This window comes from Myxocyprinus asiaticus, chromosome 4, assembly GCF_019703515.2.
Source record: "Myxocyprinus asiaticus isolate MX2 ecotype Aquarium Trade chromosome 4, UBuf_Myxa_2, whole genome shotgun sequence".
In the NCBI taxonomy this organism is placed as follows: Eukaryota; Metazoa; Chordata; class Actinopteri; order Cypriniformes; family Catostomidae; genus Myxocyprinus; species Myxocyprinus asiaticus.
This window is the reverse complement of record NC_059347.1, coordinates 11,931,122-11,952,931: the sequence shown is the minus strand read 5'-3', so window position 1 is coordinate 11,952,931 and position 21,810 is coordinate 11,931,122. Positions and strand designations below refer to the sequence as shown.

At 39.4% G+C, this 21,810-nt stretch overlaps 1 protein-coding gene across 1 annotated transcript; it reads right to left on the bottom strand.

The window, feature by feature from the left end:
- Positions 1–11,425: 11,425 nt before the first annotated feature.
- LOC127434188 (pro-MCH 1-like) lies at positions 11,426–11,803 on the bottom strand. Its single transcript, XM_051686747.1, has one exon. The coding sequence runs from the start codon at positions 11,801–11,803 to the stop codon at positions 11,426–11,428; it is 378 nt and encodes a 125-aa protein (XP_051542707.1).
- Between the last annotated feature and the right edge of the window lie 10,007 nt (positions 11,804–21,810).

The window sequence follows — 21,810 nt, the reverse complement described above, 5'->3', positions numbered from 1 at the left end:
ATTTTGCTTTTCTAGAAGATTTATCTTGTTTTAAGGATCTTTACATATGCATTTTTTTTTTTGATATATATATATATATATATATCAGTAATAATTAAGAATGATTTTCTTTCTTTTTTTCAAAGTGCAGAAAAAGACTGTGCTGCATACTGACAAGCTAAATCATTAGTTTATGCTTGGGTTCTTTCATAAAAGATTTATACATTATTTATCAATGGCCATGATATCTGAGTCACTCTAGATGATGTAATCCTTAATTGATTAATTGATTTCCTGAAGGACACGACCTCACTTATCATCAAGAGCCATAATATCTCCAGTTAGAAAAACACAATCTCAAAATAGTTACCATAATAAATAATCACATTTCCTCTCACTTGTATTTAGTTTCTGCACACCCTCAATCTTATTTTAGACAAATGTGCATTGTAACCTGAAATACAAGCTTCTGTCACTTGGCACCAACATGATTTCATTAAAGCAGCTCTAATAATACAGCAAACTCAAAAGATCAAGTCAAAAATGTGAGAAATAGGTGTTAATTCAATTTGGTTATAATCCAGCCTTAACTACATTTCCCCAAATGTCTTGTCTCTCCTTCGCACACACAGCAACAGCACGTATTGATTAGATTTAGTCAATAAAGGCTAGTTTCCTCCACTCTGATCCTAATGCACTTAAGGAGAAGGTCCCGGCTTGAATGGCTGGCCAGGTTAGAACAGATCAGAATGCAGAGCTCATAAATTATTCAGGAGCCTTGCCTCTGCCTAGGCCTCCATTAATGATGTCACCCAACCCTGCAGAGCCAGACGCTGTCCCTTGGGATGCTATGCTTGACACTGGTAGAGTGGGGGCGCTGATCCATAAGACTCCACAGCTATCTATATTGTAGCTTTCCTGCATGGATGAATCACCATATATATATATATATATATATTTTGCTTAGAACTTCTGAATAGTTTGGCCTAAAATTATAAGTCTGGTCTCTTTAGATTCCCTGGGGCATACAGAGTTGAATGATACCCAATTCTCATATGTGGGCTATATTGGGTGTCGTTCATTTTTAAATCTTGACGTAAAATGCTGTATTTTATAAACCTATTGGCGTATTGTTACGAAACTTGTTATGCATCATCGGCTCCACACCCTGAGGGTACCTACAAAGCCTAGGGCCAGCACCATATTCTGGTCATAAGAATATTTTTTGATATAACATAAGGTAAAAAAAAAAAAATGCTTATAACATTTGACTGATTTGACAAACATCATCCTTTTTTCCTGTCTGTAACACTGTAATTTGCTTGCTTTAGATTCCTTGGGTCATGCTGAGTACGATGATACCCAATTTGCCATGGTCAGCGATAATTACTGTCCGCCATTTTGAATGTTATTGAAAACATACTTTTTGGAACTCCTCCTTGGCTGTATGTCCGATTTGCACAAAATGTTTCCTGTATTATCTAGAGACACTTACGATAAAAACTTATCAAAAGCTTTTCGGTAGACCAAACGGTTCTCGAATAGCGCATCAACTAATTAGCCAAGACGCATCTGAGGCTGTATCTCTGTAACGCTAAACATATTGACATAAAACACACACCCTGACCGCACCATATAAATTTAGCGAGAGTACCACCTATTGGTCAAAAATGATAATGATTTGTATTGTAAAATAAGCAATTCTACTACTGTCTTTTATAACTTTTTTCTTGAAATCATATTAAGTGATATCCAATCATACTTCTTTACGTGCCATTGGTGTGCTTGGCCCTGTAATTGCTGCTTGTAGTTATATTTTACTCTTTTAATTTTATTTTATTGCCTAATTTTGATTTTTACTCTGTATGTTTTTCTGTCTGTAACACTGTTTTAAAAAGTGCTATATAAATAAAGCTTTACTTACAATTACAAATCAAAAATCCTTTTAAACAGCAAAAATGCTCATTTTAGTGGCTTTATTTGTCAATCAGTTTTATTCAGGATTGTCAATAGGTAGCACTGATACAGTATATCAGTGTTTTTTTTTTATTTTTATCAGAGCTTGAACTAGGGGCTGTTCACACATTCAAAAACAGAGAGACGCAACCGAGCGGAATGGAATAGAACTCAGGGGTCTCGAGAGGTCATGCAGGGGTCATGGTGTTAGACCCTGAAAAAACAGCTAGATGTGTCACAACTATCAAAAACGTCAGTCTAATGCATGTTTACAAAGAAAAACAATATAATAATAAAAAAATTAAAAAAACAGTGCAGGCACATGAAAGAACATGTCTTGTGCGAACTGTCCCTTATGGTTATCAAGAGTGTTCTGTGAAAACACAGATTTTGCGTGTTGAATATCAAAGTTATTGGTGTGGCACCAAGCCATTTCAATTAGCATTCATATAACATTATCCAGTTTTAAAAATTGCTTTATTATTGCTTTCCTAAAAACCTCCACATTTTCCTCCAAGGAGACAGACGAATAACAGAAGAATAAAATGTTTCCAGATGTCAGATTTTGACTTTTAAACTGTAAAAAAAAAAAAACAAACAAAAAAAAGGGTATAATTACTTTAAAAAATGTGGGGTCTTTTCCAAAGTAATTTTCAGTCATTTTACATGACCTGCTGCTCAGGTTATCTCCATACACAAACTATTGCTGTGCTGGCATTCTTGCCAATCATTAATCTACTTTTAAACTCACAGTTTATTAAATTCTTTTTTTTTTCTTTTTTTGAACAACAGAGAGCAATCTTTAATAAAAGAAATGTAAAGACCTTGGAATTTACACCTTTTGGAAGCATTCTAAATATTAATCATGACAAGCCCTCAGTCGACTCTATGCAAATATTCATAATGAAGTTCCAAACATAAGTTTGGGAGGAGATTGTTGATCAAGGCCTGTCAATCATATCCCAAGGGTATTTAAGCAGCTGCTTCCCTCGCACCAGTGATGGTTCTTCCGGCATCCCTCCGCCTTTTTATTTCATAGCGCCTACACCAATTATTTCCAAATTGTCGTTCAATTCATTCAATTTAAAAAATAAATAAATAAAACTTATTACAGGGTTCATACACATTTTCACTAGTAAATTGCTATGAATTTTCAGTGACTTTATGTGAATTTCCAAAACTTTTGCAGTGTTTCAAATGTTTCTAATAGGGCTGTCAATTAAAGTGTTAATTCGGTGTGATTAATTATATACAAAAATAACGTGTTAAACAAACTAACACAATTAAGCATGTCCCCAAACCATAATAAGGAATGTTTCTACCATCAGAGCAATTCATGCTTGAATTACTACCTGTTTTCAGCAGGGGGCATTAAGCGAAACTCAAGCTGTATGGGCAAAGCGCAACTATTGAACAAACCACAGGCTTGCTTGACACTACTTGCAACATCACAATATGAGAACGTGGTCCTGCGTTCAAACACAGTTGGACAGAGCGTTATTGCGAATGCACGGATCTCGAGACATGTTTTCTATGTTTCAAACCACATTTAACTTGACGCAGCAACCTAAAAACACTGTGTTTATGGCGCGACGCAACCAAAGCGCTCTAAAAGCGTTCGTCTGATGCACATTTATTCATGACATCAGTGAATATCAGCACGTCTCCTCTCATGTTTTCCGTTAAAAACAGTATAATGTAGGTGACACTGAGACTTCTAATGATTGCTCATCAGGAAGTGGACTATTAACACTACTCAGGCTCACAAGCAAACATCACCATAAACTGAATTAACTGGTGAGTTAGAAATTCAAAGCCTTAATATATTCAAACAATAATGTAAATCTGAAATGTACTAATTCCTTTACTTATGCACTATACATATGAACTTGAGCTATCATGAGCAAACTTCTCAAGCGTTAATGAAGTTTAAAATGCAGCACTCCTATTTACAAACTACTCAGTTTCCACAGCAATGCATTTTGCATACTGCTCTGCGAGGGCTCTGAGTAGTACTTATTCGCATTGCTCCATTGCTGCCAAACTTAAAGAATTCTTAGCACACTTGTATTGCTGAAAATATTTTGTTAGAAAATTCCATGACTTTTCCAAAACATTCAGTGTTAACTTGTTTTTCCATGATATTTCCAGGCTTGGAAAGCATAGTTTCTAAATTCCATGACTTTTCCAGGATTTCCATGACCATACAAACCTATTATTATTATTTATATTTCTTGCATTAGTCAGATAGTCATGGTGGGGGGATCTCAGAGCTCAAGCCCAGTCCTGTGCTCGAGACCCTCTAATATGGACAGTCAGCCACCAAATCTGTTTACCTTAATGCACCCCAGGACTATATGAACCAGTGAACTGATCTTCAAAGAGCAGGTATTCAGCAGCATTTAAATGCATTTACACATTCCTGCTTTTCAGTGTTGATGGATTACTGAATAGATATGCCATCTGAGATTTGCTGGACTCAACAGGGTCAGAATCTGTGTCCATTTTGCATGTTTATCTAGAATTAGTCAGAAAATGCCTGAGTGAATGTTGAATGTTGAAAATATCTAAACACATTAACAAATGAAAGGTTAGTTTCCTTTCTCCAAGTATGTAGTGAAAGAAAATTTCATTTAGGCTATTTTAGAGTTCTAAATTGGAGTTCTAAAAAGGATGAATTAGGGTAATCTGGGAAATTAGGTAATATGGGTCATCTAAATTCTGATATGTAGAGATTTTGCTCTATCACATATTGTATATTGGTTGTTATGTGATTGAGGTCTCATTTGTTAGTTTAAAATGTTGTGGTGACGTCACACAAATGCCTTCTCAGTTATGGAGTATCAGTGTCATTAAGACTATTCCAGTATTTTCTTTTTTCTTCAGACAACAGACAAAACCTAGTTAACTGCCTTGCTGTATCCTGTCTATATAGACAGCTACCTTCTTAAGCATCATCCTAAGGCCTGAAACATATTCTATGTAATTACATTAAATCAGACATTTCTAGCTATGCAAGTAAGCATTGCATTCTCAACGTTGCTGCTAGGGGTGGTATACTGTAACAAACATGAGTTTGAATATCTACTTCTGTGAGTTTTCTCTTTCAAGTCAATTACAGTCATGGTTTTTCAAAATGAGATTGAACACTACATTGACTCAGTTCGGCCCTCTCTGAAATAAAATGCAATTAAAATAGAAAATTGAAAACTTTTTTCATATATATCTGTATTATGCTCCCCCTATTGTATAAATATTGTACATACATAAATATTTCACTAAAATTGGAACACTAAAAATGGCGGATGTAGAAAAGGAAGTCCTGCATTTCAGGTAAAAGAGCCAATTATTTTTAAATACAGACATCGCCTGTCAGACAACTCGTGAACACGCATGCGCATTAGCTGGAACAGCCTGAACAATAGCATTAAAGAAACATTTATGATACCATTGTTGTCAGATTTACTGCTGATTTAAAACATGTTCTTTGATCGTAATCTTAATATTTTGGTCTTTCCCCATTCAAGCAGAGAGCTGTACTTCCATGCCGCTTGTATCCATAGAAAATTGCAAACAGAAAGCATTCCCAACATGGCGGCCGAGTGGAATGACTTGCCTTGAAGGGACTTTGCTAAAAGCACAAAAAATTACCTTACCTGCTGCTCAAAACAGGTCTTGCACATTTCTATCAGACAAGACAATTTCTATCTATCAGCTCTATTGTGTTGGGTTTTAGACCTCTGCACTAAAGGCACTGAAGAGCCAATAATTATTCACAAAACATTTTGCTTTGGTTCCAGTAATCAGTTTAGTATGAATACTTCCATCAAGCTAACGTTACACACTGACAACAACAGCGTTTCAAATCTGCAGAGGTTTGGCACAATGGAGCTACAGGGGTGGACTGGGAAGTTTTACATAGAAACTGGCCCAAAAGTTGTTGGGGGGTGGGGTCGCTGTCCTTTTCTGCATATACCCATTCTATCGCTGCGCCATTTTGTGGCCCGTTCTGCATAACGCGGCAGCACCATTTCAGCTTATCACAGCACATTCGGCCCATTTCGCGGCCGGCCCACCAGCCCGCCCGGTTCTCCCGATGGCCAGTCCGACCCTGATCGGCCCCAAAGTGCGCCGGCCCACCGGGAAAATGCCAGCCCTGGCTGGTAATCTGGTTAACATACCACAGGTACAAAGGATTTCCAAACATAATACATTCAGTAGACAGTCAGTTCACTGAGCTGCAAATTTGACTTGCATATAGTCTGACTGCAACTGAAATGATTATGAGAACTGCCTCTTTATCCTCATTGCACAATACTCAAAAAAATAAGAATAAAAATCTTCACTAAGTAAGAAGGTAAAGTAGTGCCTTAAGGATTTGCATGCACAGAGTATGATTTGTAAAAGCGCAAATTAAGTTACAAGCGTAAAAATAAATTGCTTGCGCACAGAACGTTTTGTAAAGGTGTAAATCAAGTTGCAAGCATAAGACAAAAATATTTGCAATATGCATAAGTGTAATTCATGTGTTGTGAATCTGTAATTTCGTATTAACAAAGTAAATTTGGTGTGTATTTTTTTTACTCAAACCTGCAATCAGCAATATGCAAGCAAATAAAGGGTGTCATGAACAACAAAACAGATTGACTGTAGAATAATCTGTATGTGTAAAATAAGCTACTGCAAACGTGTAAATGATTTGTGTTTGTGGCATAAATATTTTCCAGAAATAATCCGTTATACACTGTTCTGTCTTCCCTTTGTTGCACTCACACTGTGGCACGAATTTCTCCCTTAAAATAGTTTTTCAAGTGTGAGGAGGAAGGCAGGTCTACCTGCTTCTAGTAACCAATCAAATGAGGTTTTCGTTGACCAGTTTACTCTGACCTGATTGGTTTAATAACGTGACAGACCACTTGTTCTTCATATGGCTCAGCGTCATTCCTCTGGGTATAAATTACAGATTCACAACACATGAATTACACTTATGCAAAGCATTAAAGTATTGCTAATATTTTGTTATTACACATATCCATCCTTGTTTATCCAATAACTTGTTAGAAACAGTACAAGCCGTGATACTATTTCTGAAATGACATTTTTGAATTACTATCAAAGGCTTGGACACATCATTTGGTTTGAAATGATCAGCAACGGCAGATTCTAATCCGTCGAGTAAGAAAGTAGTTCCATGCACAAATGCGTTTTTATGACCGTATTCATTTTTTCCACATTTTTTAAAATTTACTTGTTCATTGAACTGTTATATATAACTGTTGTATTACCTACGGCACTCGGGCCACTAGCCGAATCACAGCAGTGCTGATGTAGGGCCATATTGCACTCTTGCTCGTGTGATATTGCTTTAACATAACATAATATAATTCATATCATATCATATAATAAAAATGCATTGACATTATTGTCATTCTTATCAAAATAATTAAATTAATAAAGTTGGCTTTTTATTCATGTGATTATATATAGACTTGGCAATGTGCAAAATTTACTCCATATTATTTTATTGTTTTCCAAGGGGCAGTAAGCGCAACTGCAGCTGTACAAATACTGACAACAGATAGTAGTTTCAAATTACATTTGACTTGAAAAAGCGTCTTTAAAATGCTGATTATTACGCATGCAACCAAAGTGAGATGCTCCAATGGCGAAATTGATGCATGCAATTAATTTGATTAATTAATCAGCATATCATGTAATTTAATTTGAGCAATTAAATTGCTCATTAATTCAATCATTTTAATTAGCAATTAAATTAGCATCTATTCTGCTGGTGCATGAGCTGTGAAGTCAAAGGCAGCAGACACATAATTATATGTCTATTTAATGATTTTAAGAGCCCTGCAAAAAAAAAAAAATCTACTATAACGTGATGAAATAATTGTGATTTATATTTTGCCTGCAAAAAGACAAACAAAAAACACACACATTATTTAGTCAAAATACATGGCTACTTTGAATGGCCGTCAATGGAGAAGGATGCTTTTTGCCCGCAGAATGCCTGGTCTAGTAATGTCATCTGCTAACAGGGGCTAATTGCCAATGCTAACCAGACAAACATTTCCCCCCTGATTTAAACTATGAAAAATGAGCCAGATCTCATGACTGTGGTGACATTTTTGCAAAATTATATTACATGGTTCATTACACATATCACGGCAGTTCCAAGGTGAAATGTCTGTGGCACTAAAAGCAAGTTAAATTTTCTCCAAACAGATCAGGTTTTTAAGACTACTGTGCTACTGAGTTTTAAATTAACAAAACACACAGCCCTTCCCTAAACCTTAAATCTAATCGACAGTCAGGGTTGGGGAGTTACGAAATACATGTAACGGGAATACGTATTTAAAATACAAAATATAAGTAACTGTATTCCACTACAGTTACAATTTAAATCATTGGTATTTAGAATACAGTTACATTCAAAAAGTATTTTGATTACTGAAGAGATTACTTTGCATTTTATTGTAATTTGTTTCATTTAATATTTAGTCCTTTCAGATGGAAAACATTTATACATATAAATGATGCGATCCAAAGTGCATTTGAACAGCGGTGAAACACTTTCTTATGATGTGTTACATTCATACGAGCAGACAGAGAAGTAAGTTTGAAGTTAGTTTGGAGCAGAAGAAATAGAAATAAACCTTTTGTAAATTGTCAGCTTTTTCTAGACTTTTTCTAGACATTTCTAGACAAATGCTATTTCTAGACATTTTACATGCACATGTTACCAGGCACGATCATATTTTTTTACCAAGAAAATTCACGTTGGATCATAATAAATTTTTTTCTAGTAAAAATCATATTCTTGATAATAATTTTTGTATTGTTTTCCTGTAAAAATATCTAAAAATCCTTAAAACAAGATCAGTTTGATTGATCTTGTTTTAGAAACAACACTGCATAAGATATTTAGGTTTTTCAGAGAATGTATTTTTAACATGTGTATTTTGTCTTACTGTACTGGCAGAGTTTTTATAGTCAAAACAAGTGAATAAATCTACCAGTGCTGAAGAAATAATCCAAAGTATTTAAAATACGTTACTGACCTTGAGTGATCTAACGGAATACGTTACAAATTACATTTTACAGCATGTATTCTGTAATCTGTAGAGGAATACATTTCAAAAGTAACCCTCCCAACCCTGTCGATAGTGTCATAACAAGCAAACGTGACATGAAAAACACAATTGCTGAAGCAACCAGATCATTTTGTGGCGCTTCTATGATACTTTCATCTCAGGTGTCTACTTGTGAGGGCAAAGCAGTGTCAGTAGAGCTACCACCTAAACTGGTCGCACCCTGAACAAACTTTTAAAAGCACTTGATTATATAATGCTGTGACGAGGAGGAGGGTGTGGATGGGCCGAGAGGATGCACACCCGGCACTGAGTTGCCCAATCAGCGGGAGAGAGATAAAGGAGAATCCGGGGATGCCAGAGAGAGAGACACAGTGTGTGTGTCAATCTGTTGTTATGTTTTCAGTTCAGCATTTGTGCTAATTAAAGTCTTTTTTTTTCTCCCCTTTTTCTCCCAATTTGGAATGCCCAATTTCCAATGTGCTTTTTAAGTCCTCGTGGATGCGTAGTGATTCGCCTCAGTCCGGGTGGCAGAAGACGTATCCCCTCTGCGTCTGAGATCATCAACCCACGCATCTTATCACGTGGCTTGTTGAGCACATTGCCACGGAGAAATAGCATGTGTGAAGGCTTCACCCCATCCACCGCGACTTCCACGCTCAACTCACCACGTGCCCCACCGAGAACGAACCACATTATAGCGATCACGAGGAGGTTACCCCATGTGACTCGCCAATTTGTTTGCTTAGGAGATCTGGCTGAAGTCACTCAGCACGCCCTGGGATTCGAACTAGCGAACTCCAGGGGTGGTAGCCAGCGTCTTTACCACTGAGCTACCCAGGCCCCAATTAAAGTCTTGTTAATTGTTACTCTGGTTTCCGAACCCTGTTACACTGGTGCTGAAACCCGGGAAAGGAGGAAGAGCACGCTGTCCGGGAGAACTCCCCGCTGCCGTCCGCCAGGAGGCGGAGGGGCCATTACCATCCACCAGGGGATGGAGGGGTCGCTGCCATCTGCCGGGAGGCAGAGGAACAGCTGCTGTCCAACAGGGGACGGAGGAGCCGCTGCCAGCTGCCAGGGGGCGGAGGAGCAGCTGAGGTCCAGGTGGGCGGCATGCCCACGGGAGCTGAAGAAGAGTGTTTTCTTTTCTCTTTCTCTCTCCCATCTCTCTTTCTCTCTGTTTCTCCTGCTCTCTTTCTTTCCCCCCTCTCCTTCCCCTCATCCTACCCAGGTTCTCAGGAGTTGGGCTGGCGACGGAATGGCCAAAGGGGCAACTCCTCCCCTCCAGGAAGGGAGGGGGGAACTTAGTCAGACTGGAGGTTTCCCCGGCCTGAATCGGGCGATGGGGGTATGTGACAAGGAGGAGGGTGTGGCCGGGCCGAGAGGATGCACGCCTGGCACTGAGTTGCCCAATCAGTGGGAGAGAGATAAAGGAGGAGCCGGGGACACCCAGAGAGAGAGAGAGAAAGAGAGAGGAGAGAGAGAGAGAGATGCACACGGATGCTGAGTGTGTGTGTGTCAATCTGTTGTTATGTTTTCATTTCAGCATTTGTGTTAATTAAAGTCTTGTTGTTTGTTATTTCGGTTCCCACATCCTCCTTTCCTGAATGCTGTTACAAATGCAAATGTTAAAATGTTTCGACTTACAAGTCATGCAGTATTGTAAAAGTGTTTAGATAAGATAGCATTGTGTGGGGAACAGAGCGAAAAGTAAGTTTATGAACTCATAATCTGCTGTTTTACTCGTGATTGGTGTGAAAGTGAATAATAGTCATTGTTGTTGTAGCACCTAGTGTTCATTTCACCATGAAACTGCCGCGATACTTATAACAAGCCATGTAAAAATATTTTTGCAAAAAAGTAGGCATGGTAATGTGTTTCTATAAGATCATGTAGGAAAAATCTTGAAATTTAAAGTTGCAGTGTGTAATTTCTGCACCTCTAGTCACACCAAACAGACTCACAAAAATAATTACTTTTCCCAGATTTCCCAAACACTCCCCCCGACTTCCATTTGTCTTTGGAAGGTCAACCTACGAAACTACGAGCTTACTTTTTGTTGTATCTACATTTAAAAAATTACACAAGTTACCTTTAAATAATGCAAAAGATTAAGAAAATGCTATAACACCCTTTTACTTTTTCAAAAATGTATTTTATTGCACCTCTTGCCCACACGAACATTGATCACTCCACCCCCAGATAAAATTTTCAAATTAGATCAGAACAGACAAGATCTTGTAGAGTAATCTTTTCAGCATTTAATTGCAAGACATGCATTTCAGATAAATTACAGAAACATTTACATTCTCTAAGTGACACCGGATTAGAGAAGGTGAAATCTGTCGGCATCAACAGCTCATGTTCTTCTCCATGCTGTCCCAGAAGATCTACACCTCCCAACATGGCCGATACACTCGTCCCACCATGCATCTCATGGTGTCCCTTCTCATGATGGCGATGCTCGGGCTCAGCTCTGAGGTGACATCTCTGCGCTCTGTGCTAAGAATGCTCTCTGGAAGGCTGAAATGAGAAACTCCTTTGTCCAGAGACTTTAGGGTCCTCAGCAGATCGGAGTCAGCCACCACGATGATCCTGGAGCTTCCTGGTGCGGATCTCAGAGCGTTCTCCTCCAAGGTTTCGCTCAAGCCTTGCTGGTCTGTCTCCATCTTGTCAGCTTTGGGAATCATGGGGATTGCAGCGGATCGGAAGTAGCAGTCGGACAAAAGTGCAAAAGTAAGGATGATGGTCTCAGCGAAGAGCTTCATTCTGCTTTTCTTGTTCGGTTGCTGTCTCTTGCTTGTCGGGCAAGCTGGTTTGATGATGGTGGCTTCTTAATCTCCTTATATAGGCCTTCCAGTCAAGATCTGCTGTGTGCCACGTTTCTACAGATGCATCTTCTTGCTTGGTCATGACTATATTCTACTAACCAAAAAGCAAACACAAAAACTCATTGATGAGACCACTGACAGAGCTCAAGGGTTTTGTTTTGGTGGAAAGTTGATTAAGATTTCCTTCAATGTGGCTTGAGTGCAACACAAAGACCACGGGGTTCTTTTAAGAAGGGATATAATTCCAGAATCCTTACACTTTGAAACAGAATGACAGGATAAGAGGTCTATGGAAGAGTACAAGTGAATAATAAATACTTGACAATGGACTATGATGACTGTCATTATTCTCATTAAGCCACAAGTTGTAGTGGTCAAAAATAGTCTCTAGTCCAAAATGAAGATAAACAAACAGCAGGAGGTTTGTATTATCCTGTTCGGACAATCATTGCCCATTCATGACAATGTTGCAGGTGCTTCAATTTTGATGAGACATCATATACACCCAGCTTGAATGGGGCTCCTACTGTTAAATGCTGCTTTACACAGAAAACAAACACACGTTAACCATATTCTGAATAAACTCTTTGAAACAGATCACCTTAGTTGACTTTTTTCATTCAGAAGTTTTTTATTAAAGGAATAGTTCACTCAAAAATGAAAAGTCTCTCATCATTTACTCACTCTCATGCCATCCCAGATGTGAATGACTTTCTTTCTTCAGCAGAACACAAATGAAGATTTTTAGAAGAATATATCAGCTCTTTTGGCTCATTCAATGCAAGTGAATGGTGACCAGAACTTTGAAACTCCAACTGCACATAAAAGCAGCGTAAAAGTAGTCTATAGCTATGACTCCAGTGGTTATATCCATGTCTTCAGAAGTGATATGATAAGTGTGGAAGAAAAACAGATCAATAATTAAGTCCTTTTTTACTATCAAACACCACTTTCACTATAACATTCTTCTTCTTGTGTTTTTGGCAATTCTTATTCTTCATTCGTATTGCTAATGTCAGGGAGGAGAATTGAAAGTAAAAAAGGACTTTGATCTGTTTTCCCACACTTGGGGAAAAAGGACCCTAGGGGCGTTATAGTGATATGGTGTAAAAAATAGGGACAGTAGTTATAGGGCAAAATTTGTCAACTCAGGTAAATACTTTTGAGAAAGATGCTTTTTTGAATAAATGGTCTGCACTTATATAGTGCTTTTTTAACCTTAGTGGATTTCAAAGCACTTTACACTGTGATGCATTCACCCATTCACACACACACTCACACACCATTGACAGCAGAGCTGCCATGCAAGGCACTAGCCTGCCATTGGGAGAAACTTGGGGTTCAGTGTCTTGCCCAAGGACACTTTGGCATGTGGAGTCATGTGGGCTTGGAACTCAACTGCCAACCCTGTGATGAGTGGCCAACCTGCCCTACAACCTGAGCCACAGCCACCCCAATAACAAATTAAAATAATGTTTATTCAAAATAACCACTTCAGAAAAGGATGCACCATTTCCTTTTAATTTCAGTCATATGTGGCATTTCATAACATATCAAGTATTCTATAAACAAATGAATCTCTATTGTGATTGAATCAGTCAATGTGAGCCCACTTTCAGCATTTTTCATAACAAATGTATTCCCTCCACTTAAGGCCATGTCCACACATACTAATACGTTTTCATTTGAAAACGCATCTTTTTCTCTACGTTTTGGCCTTCTGTCCACACTGAGATGGCATTTTCACATTGTAGTGTGGACTGGGAAAACTGATATATCTGATATATCACAAAAAATATATTTGTTGTCATGTGATGCAGTCATGTGATCCATTCAACCAAAGCAATCAAAATGGCACCCCATGTTATAGTGGTGCTGTAGTGCCTATTCACTTTGATAGCATTTTTAAAGATAAATGTTAATTTGTACAACATTCACATTGTATTCCTTCAAAGGTGACGGGAAGTTTACTTGGAATTGGTGTCCGGCAAAGGAACACAAGGACAATTGCTTTTCAGACCGTACATGCAATGGTGATTTTTAAAGGGATTTAAGCATTTTTATACGTTTCAGTGTGGACGAGCAACTTTTTGAAAACGCTTGAAAACGGCAGTGTTGACAGAAAGCATTTTGGAAACGAAAATGCCATTTTGCCAGGTCATATCCAATTTATTCAGCCTTTTCTTTGGTCCTTCTTCTGTCTTTTGATTGCTTTATCTGGTATGTTGCCCAAACAAGGAGGACTGAGACTATTACTTCCAAATCCCTCAATTAACACCAAAGTCTCAAAGATGCTCTCAATAAGATAATCGGCTTATATGTCAGTTGAATTCCTCTCTGGTATTAAATTAGACAGCAGACCATTTTCTGGCCTTTTTGATTGTCTCACCTGTTCTCTATTATCAAAGGCCATGCCACATTTTACTGTGAAAGCAGAAATGTCAAAAATAATTGGAAGCAAAACTGCAAACTAATAGGACAAATCTTTTTATTATTATTATTATTTTATTTTATTTTTTATTACAAGGATTTTCAGCTCTCTGAAGATGAAAGACTAAAAAATAATGAATCTACATTTTAAGGAGAATATTTCATAATGAGGACTACAGGAGCAAACAATAATTTTACAGAACATCCTGTATTATTTATAAAGACATATTTATCTCCATAAATGCCTCACGTGACACCACCTCTATTCAACTTCTTGCACACACTCTTGTCCATCACAGAGAACTATTTATTTTTCAATAGAAATTTTAAATGAACCTAAATGTCTAAATGAGCCTAACTACCACCAATAATGAAACATTTAAAAGTGACTGCTAAGGCAAGTGTCACTACCATATTGTATCATATGATTACAATAAATAATTGTGTTAAGGAAATGTATGCTATTCTTTTTCTAAGCATTCAGACTTACAATTTTCATCTGGTTAACAAAATCAGTAAAATGGGTCAGACTCTTGAGTTTTTTGAGTAATCAACCATCTTGCAGCCACCTAGAACACCCTAACTACCACTTAGAACATCCTAGCAACTGCATAGCAATGCCTTGGCAACCACCCACATAACTCTAGCATTGCGGTGTCGGTTTTTGCAGAGGGAAGCACCACATTTTAGTAAGTAAATCTAGTTCTTTAGCAACCACCCAGAGCTCCCTAAGAATGCACTAAAAAAAAAAAAAAACTAGTATTGCATGGAAACACTTTAAAAACATCCAGAACACCCTTGCAACCACCTAGCAACACCCTAGCAACCACAGAGAACTTTTAAGGAAACGAATAGCAATGGCAAAATGATCACAAAGGAAATCTGTTAGTTCTGAATGCTTCGCCACCCATATTCAAACTTAATGTGCCAAAATTCTCTGATAAGCAACACAAGGCGGAGAATTTTCATGCCTTGAAAATTGTGCTGTACTAGACACTACTTTTGCAAAAAAGTAAGTGAAAGAACACTGTTTTGGTCTCTGTACAAATAGTGTAAGGGTTAGGGTTAGACTAATGTAACTACTAATCAAATGTTTCTGAAAAAGGGACACGCTGTGCCTTTCATGTCACATCAGTTCAAAGTAAGTTCTTGCACTTCCAGCTTTGACCACTGGGGGGCAGTTTGGACATTTGGAAAGCATAGACCGATTTTAGCAGACAAAATGATTGACTTCTTGTCAGTGATTTTTCATGAGATTAGTCTGGCAATGACCTGCAACCACACAACCTTAGTATTGCAACAGGAAGTTTTGCATGGGAAAGTCAGAATCAGACTGATCTCATTGTGAGTTTGGTGACAGTAGGTCGAAAGCTCTGCTGCTGACATCGGTTTGTGCTTACTAAAATTCAAAACTCTGGCCCCAGTGACCTAAGCAGGAAGTATTGTTGGATGTAAGGGTATGTGTGAGCTCCAGTAGTGAAATGTCCACATTGTTGTTTTTAGTTGTAGTGATGTAATAAAGTGAAAAGGAATGCACATTTTATCAACCACACACCCTAACTCAAACCACAACCCTAAACCTAACCATCGGTGGAGTAAAAATGTAATCAAAGAGGGTAAATGCAACCCCTGAATCACGCTCGTCATTGATTTTTGAGAACACGATTACTTCCTGGTTTCCTCACAGGACCCGAACCCGTGTCTCTGAGGCTGTTGACGCAACATATCAGTTGTGCCACAGGAAAAGGTAAACACATTTGAATTGATGCAAAAATGTCTGATTGGAGATGGCGCTTGTCAGTTACTTGTCAGAATGGGGTCGATGTCAGGGTACCAGAACATTCAGGAGCGACATATCAACTTCCCGTGTGATCTAGTTTGTGAAGTATGATTCATATTATTTACATAAACATTGTCCATATTCCTACATCATTCCTTTCCTCAGTAGCTTGTCTACAGTAAATCGTGAGAGAGAGTTATTGTGAAACCATAATAATGCTTGGAACAGTGGAGATTCTGTAATCACGCTCGGGATAAGAATTGTCTTTTTTCAAATTCAAAAATGGAAATGGAAAAAGCATTCTTGGACTGTGCTGATAATGTGCAAACAAGCTAAATCATATGGTGAGTGTTTTGCATCAAGAAAAATAGGTGGATTTTAGTATTGAATGGGTCTATGGGCTGTAAATGTCCCTTCCGTTTCTCTTGTTTTTGGGATGTTGATCAAGGCTGGACTTTGGCATCCCCGTCACCACATTTCCCCTCTCTCTCTCTCTCTCTCTTTCTCTCTGTGCATGGCAATATGATGAAATGAACTTCCCCACTCAAAATAAATGGAGAAAAAAAAAGTCTGCATAGAGTTGATTGATTTTGCAGCTGTGCGCTTGAAGGAATTTGATTTTGACTAATTTGCTCTTTGGGGATCATTTTTAAAGATTTTGGTGGACTGGTCAAGGTGCAGGAAACTTTGTGCCCTTTATATAATAAACCTGAATCAAGTATATTGGCAATATACTTCTAGCAAAACTGAATAAAGAATGGGTATCATCACTGCAAACTAAATCTGCACAAGCACCACTGACATTTTGTCTGTTTTTTACAGTCTGTATGAGTATTGCTTTTAGATAGCACTAACAAGGAACTAACAGTGATCTGGTGTTTGGTTGTAGTTTTCTTTAAAAAAAAAAATAATAATAATAATAATAATAATAAAAAAATAAAAAAAAACATTATTTTAATGATTTAACCCATTATTGAAATGATCCCAGATCCAGACTGGATTACCAAGCTATTTTAAGTCTGATTAAAGTTAGGAGGCATATGTTGATATTGTTGCAATGTTGTAAAAACCCATAAATAAAGCACAACATCTCTACAAAATCTCAGTTCATTAATGACTGATTTGGCTTGACAGTAAACAGAAATCTTGATACAGATACAGTATGAACTCTCAACGAAAGGAAAAGGAAGCAGGAAATTGATAAACATGACAGATCTTCCCTCGACTGTTAGTGGAAAAAACAATCAGCCAGAAAAATTCAAAGTGTGGATGTGGAGCTGAATCAAGATGACAGAACACTTGCATCAATACTAGGAGAGACCAAACAATGGCACCGCGATATAGCTTTCATTTACTTAGGGAAAATTGAAAATGAACCTCTGAAGATGAGGTTTGCACTGGCTACAAACACTATTATTATGCTCTGCTTTAGAAGATCACTTCTAATGCACTATGAAGCTTGTAACAAAAGTAAATATGATGCTTATGAACTATATGGGGACAATAGACCAACAAATTAATGATTAAGGAAATATAATCATTGATCTTAAAAGCACACACTTCAGTTTTCAGAACCCACCACATGTTTTCAAACATTAGCCTACCAACAGAGTGTAATCGTAGTTCTGGATGTAATCAAACCTGTTCATTTACTCCACAGAATAACTGATTTTAACAACATATATTACATGAGGTTGTAAAAGCAATAGTTCACATAAAATATTGCACTCATGAACGTGAAATGTCAAGATGTTCATTAAAAATGACTTAAATTTTGGGTTGTTTCTCACCAAAACCTGCTCCACCTACTACAAAAACTACTTTTATGATACTTTTTTGTCTTTTTAAGCTTGAAAGCACTGTCCACTGCTATTGTATTGAAAAGACAGACCAGAATATTTATTAAATTTCTCTTTTGTGTTCTGCAGAGGAAATAAAGTAATTTGATTTTCGAATGATATGAGGGTGAGTAAATTATGAATTTCATTTTTGAGTAAACTATTCATTTAAACAATATGCTTCTGTAAAAGTCAGTATCATTTCAACTTTGTTTAACCCTCCTATGGTATTGAAAAATGGCAACTCCCTTTGATATTAACAGTCTTTTTTGACCGGAAGGGTCAGATGTCTAACCCTTTTATTTTTATGGTAATAGTGATACCATTTCTTCTTCCCTGAAGTAAGAACAATAAAATTATGCATTTATTTTGGGATTTTATGCTATTTTTATCTTATTTACATGTAAAATTCAACATTTTACCATCAATTTTCATATACAAACATGCAAATCTTTGAATAAAATGCAGAACCTACACTTCTATAAGTTGAAACACAAAGAAAATATGAGAATGTGCCATAAATTGGTGGCAGACTGCTGTTTTCTGGTGAACAAAATATAAATAACATGTCACGCTATTAACAGCCAGTAGATAGCTATAGCCACCTACTGTGTAGTCTGATGGCTTGTTGTAACCTAATTTTATATTTTATCACAAGCTATGCATTTGGATATATATTTCGACATTATAAAGCTATTATTTATCAAAGTTTAGCATTTTAAAACTGATTTGAAGTGTCAGTTTTTGCAGTTATGGTAATTAAGATTGCAATCAAACCTGACCATGGTGTTTCAAAGAGAAGATACAAAAAAAGCATTTTTCTACTAATAATTTATTAAATACAAAAATTAATGTAATAACTCAAAGTAAATGCACAATAATGTCAAGAAAATTAGCATCAAGAAACAGAAATGTACTACAAAATTCATAAAATTCAATAAGAGTAAAAAAACAGAAGAATCAGAGTAAACATTTTGCAATGTCAAACTTTCTGTAGTAAAAAAATTATTTTGCAAACATGTGTGTGTGTGTGTGTGTGTGTGTGTGTGTGTGTGTGTGTGTTTGTCCGGCAAACAACCCCCTACCTCCTTGTCGTGCCGGACGGGCAACGCTGTCGTGGACAGTGCTGTGGGGGGAGGTCCAATTACGATTGGCCTTTCCCCTCATGGCGTTTGTAACCACCACAGAGGCCAAATGGGGGCTCTGGACAGGTGCAAGGGGCTGGTAACCCCTCCACCTTCAATTAACTACCACTAAACTATGATGTAAAGAACTTATTAAGCTTGTGCTGGAGGCCCCAGGGGGACAGGCGTCTATGACGTCTCCTGGCCAAACCCCCTTTGGCGGAGCCAGGAGACTGAATTCTTATCCTCGGGGCTCCTCCAGAAACAACAAAAAACCACTTCAGATGGCCACGTGGAATGTTAGAATGCTCACTGCGGAGAAGAGGCTGCCACTCCTCTGTTGGGAGCTGGACCAGTACCACCTGGATCTCTGTGGTATTCAGGAGGTCTGGTGGACCAGCTTTGGCTCCTGCCACCATGAGGGGTGGACAGTCCTCTACTCGGGGCAGGAGACTGCCAAACAACTGGGAGTGGCTATTCTTCTGAACAAAAGAATGAAGGGGCGTGGGAGCGTGGTGGTGAGTTGTGGGAAGCTGTAAGCCCCAGGATACTTTGGGCTCACCTTCCCATCAACCAGATGCGAGGAGTGGTGGTCGTGGTTACTTATGCCCCCACTGAAGATGGACATCCATGGAGGGATGCAGGCAAGGCCAATGAGTCAGATGCCTTCTATGACCTCCTGTCACAGGTGCTAGCTAAAGTGGCCCCTCGGGATAGAGTCATCTTGTTGGGTGACTTCAATGCCCGAGTTGACCAGGATGCTGACACCTGGTCTGGAGCGATTGGAAGGCATGGGCCAGATCAGCTCAATAACAATGGCAGGAGGCTGCTAGTTTTTTTGCAGCCCATGGGCTTGTAATTACCAACACGCTGTTCCGGCATCGGCACATCCACACTACATCATGGATGCATGCCGGGTCCAAGCAAGAACATCTGCTGGACTACATAGTGATGGAACAGCGGTTGCCGGCACATGTCCTTGACACCAGGACCTACCGTGGAGCTGATCTGACCACTGACCATCGACTTGTCATCTGTAAGATGCACCCCAATTCAAACCCTTAGTGGCATGGTCTCAGCTAGCTGATGAAAGTTGCAAGCGAGAATTTCATCATCGCTTGTGGCTGGGTTTTGCATCGTCCACCAATCCTCCAGATGTCGAGGGGAATTGGGTGAGGCTTAGGACTGTGGCTCATACAGCTGCAGTGGCTGCTTTGGGTACACGGTCCAGACCTCCCTAGAAACCCTGGCTGACAGAGGAGGTGTTAAAGCTGGCTGAGAAAAAGCAACAGGCCCACTCTCATCGGCTACAGCATCCCGTGTCAGAGAATGAGGAGGCTTACCGCAGCATTTGCACGGAGGTTCAGAGAGCCGTGAGGCGCTGCAAGGATGGGTGGTGGTCACGGGTTGCTGAGGAGATGGAGTCTGCCTCAGCGGCCCGTGATCACAAATCACTCTTTAATTACATAAATAAGTAACTTGCAGGGCCACACCTATTACCATCATTAGGGAAAAGAACGGTGATCCAATCTCCGACCCCCAGGAACAGGTTTTCAGATTTGCTGAGCATTTCTGTGAGGTCCTGGTGGAGGGGAAATCCCTCAGCCAGGAAAACAACGTGGGACAAAGTGGGGATGACCCTGCCGAGGCTGCGGTGCCTCAAATATTGGAGGAAGAAGTCACCCCCTGTGAGTGGTTGGCTGAGATGCCATATGTTGAGGAAGTACTGAAGGTGATCCAGAGTCTGAGACCGGGAAAGGCACCAGGCAGAGATGATCTCCCAGGCGAAATGCTGAAGGAGGGTGGCGTTTGTGCACAGACTGCCCTACATGACATCATAACAACAGTCTGGACCACTGGATGGGTTCCGCAGGATTGGAAGGATGCCCTGGTGGTCCCCCTCTTTAACAAAGGGGACTGCACAGACTTTAACAACTACAGGGGCATCTCACTCCTCAGTGTGCTGGGAAAGGTCCTGGCAAGGATTATTCAATATCGCCTCGCTAGGCACTCCATTCCGACAAGACCTACATCTCTGCTTTATTGACCTGGTCAAGGCCTATGATACCATCAGTAGTGTGGAAGCTACCTTGTCTGTCACTCTGCATGAAGCTTCAGATCTTCTCGACCACAGTCGTTCCCTCCCTTCTCTACGCTTGCGGAACGTGGACCCCGTTAATGGAACATCTTCGCCGGTTAGAAACATTTAGGCTGACCTGCCTACAATCCATCCTGGGTTTAACCAGGCTGGATTGTGTGAGGAGCTCACAAATCCTTGAAAGATCTAGACAAAGTCCCATCGGTGAGCTCCTCCGGCAGGCAAGGCTGCGTTGGCTTGGCCACGTAGCCCACATGCCCAGCCACTGCATGCCTAAGCAGCTTTTGTTTGGTGGGATTGAGGGGGCTAAACGGGCGCAGCATGGGTTAGAGAGGAGATGGAATGATGTGGTACAGGAGGATCTGGAGCTGAGTGGACTTGTCAAGATTGGCCTCTGTGGAGGAGGCTCGTGAAGGACGCTACTGGGCAGTTGGAGGCAGTCGCCCTCCAACAACAACAGAGGGCGGAGGAGCGACACTCACAACAATGAGCAGAGTATCGGGTGGCTAAAGCACAGCAAGTTGGCACAGTAGGAGGCACAGGTGGTCCATCAGCCAGTCGTCTCAGTCAGTCAACCCGTGGCATCTGGGTCTGCCCCGTGATCTCCTGCCAGCGGGCTTTCGACACTTCACGTGGCCTCAAGGTGCACATAGCCTGGCACAAGCGTTGGCGAA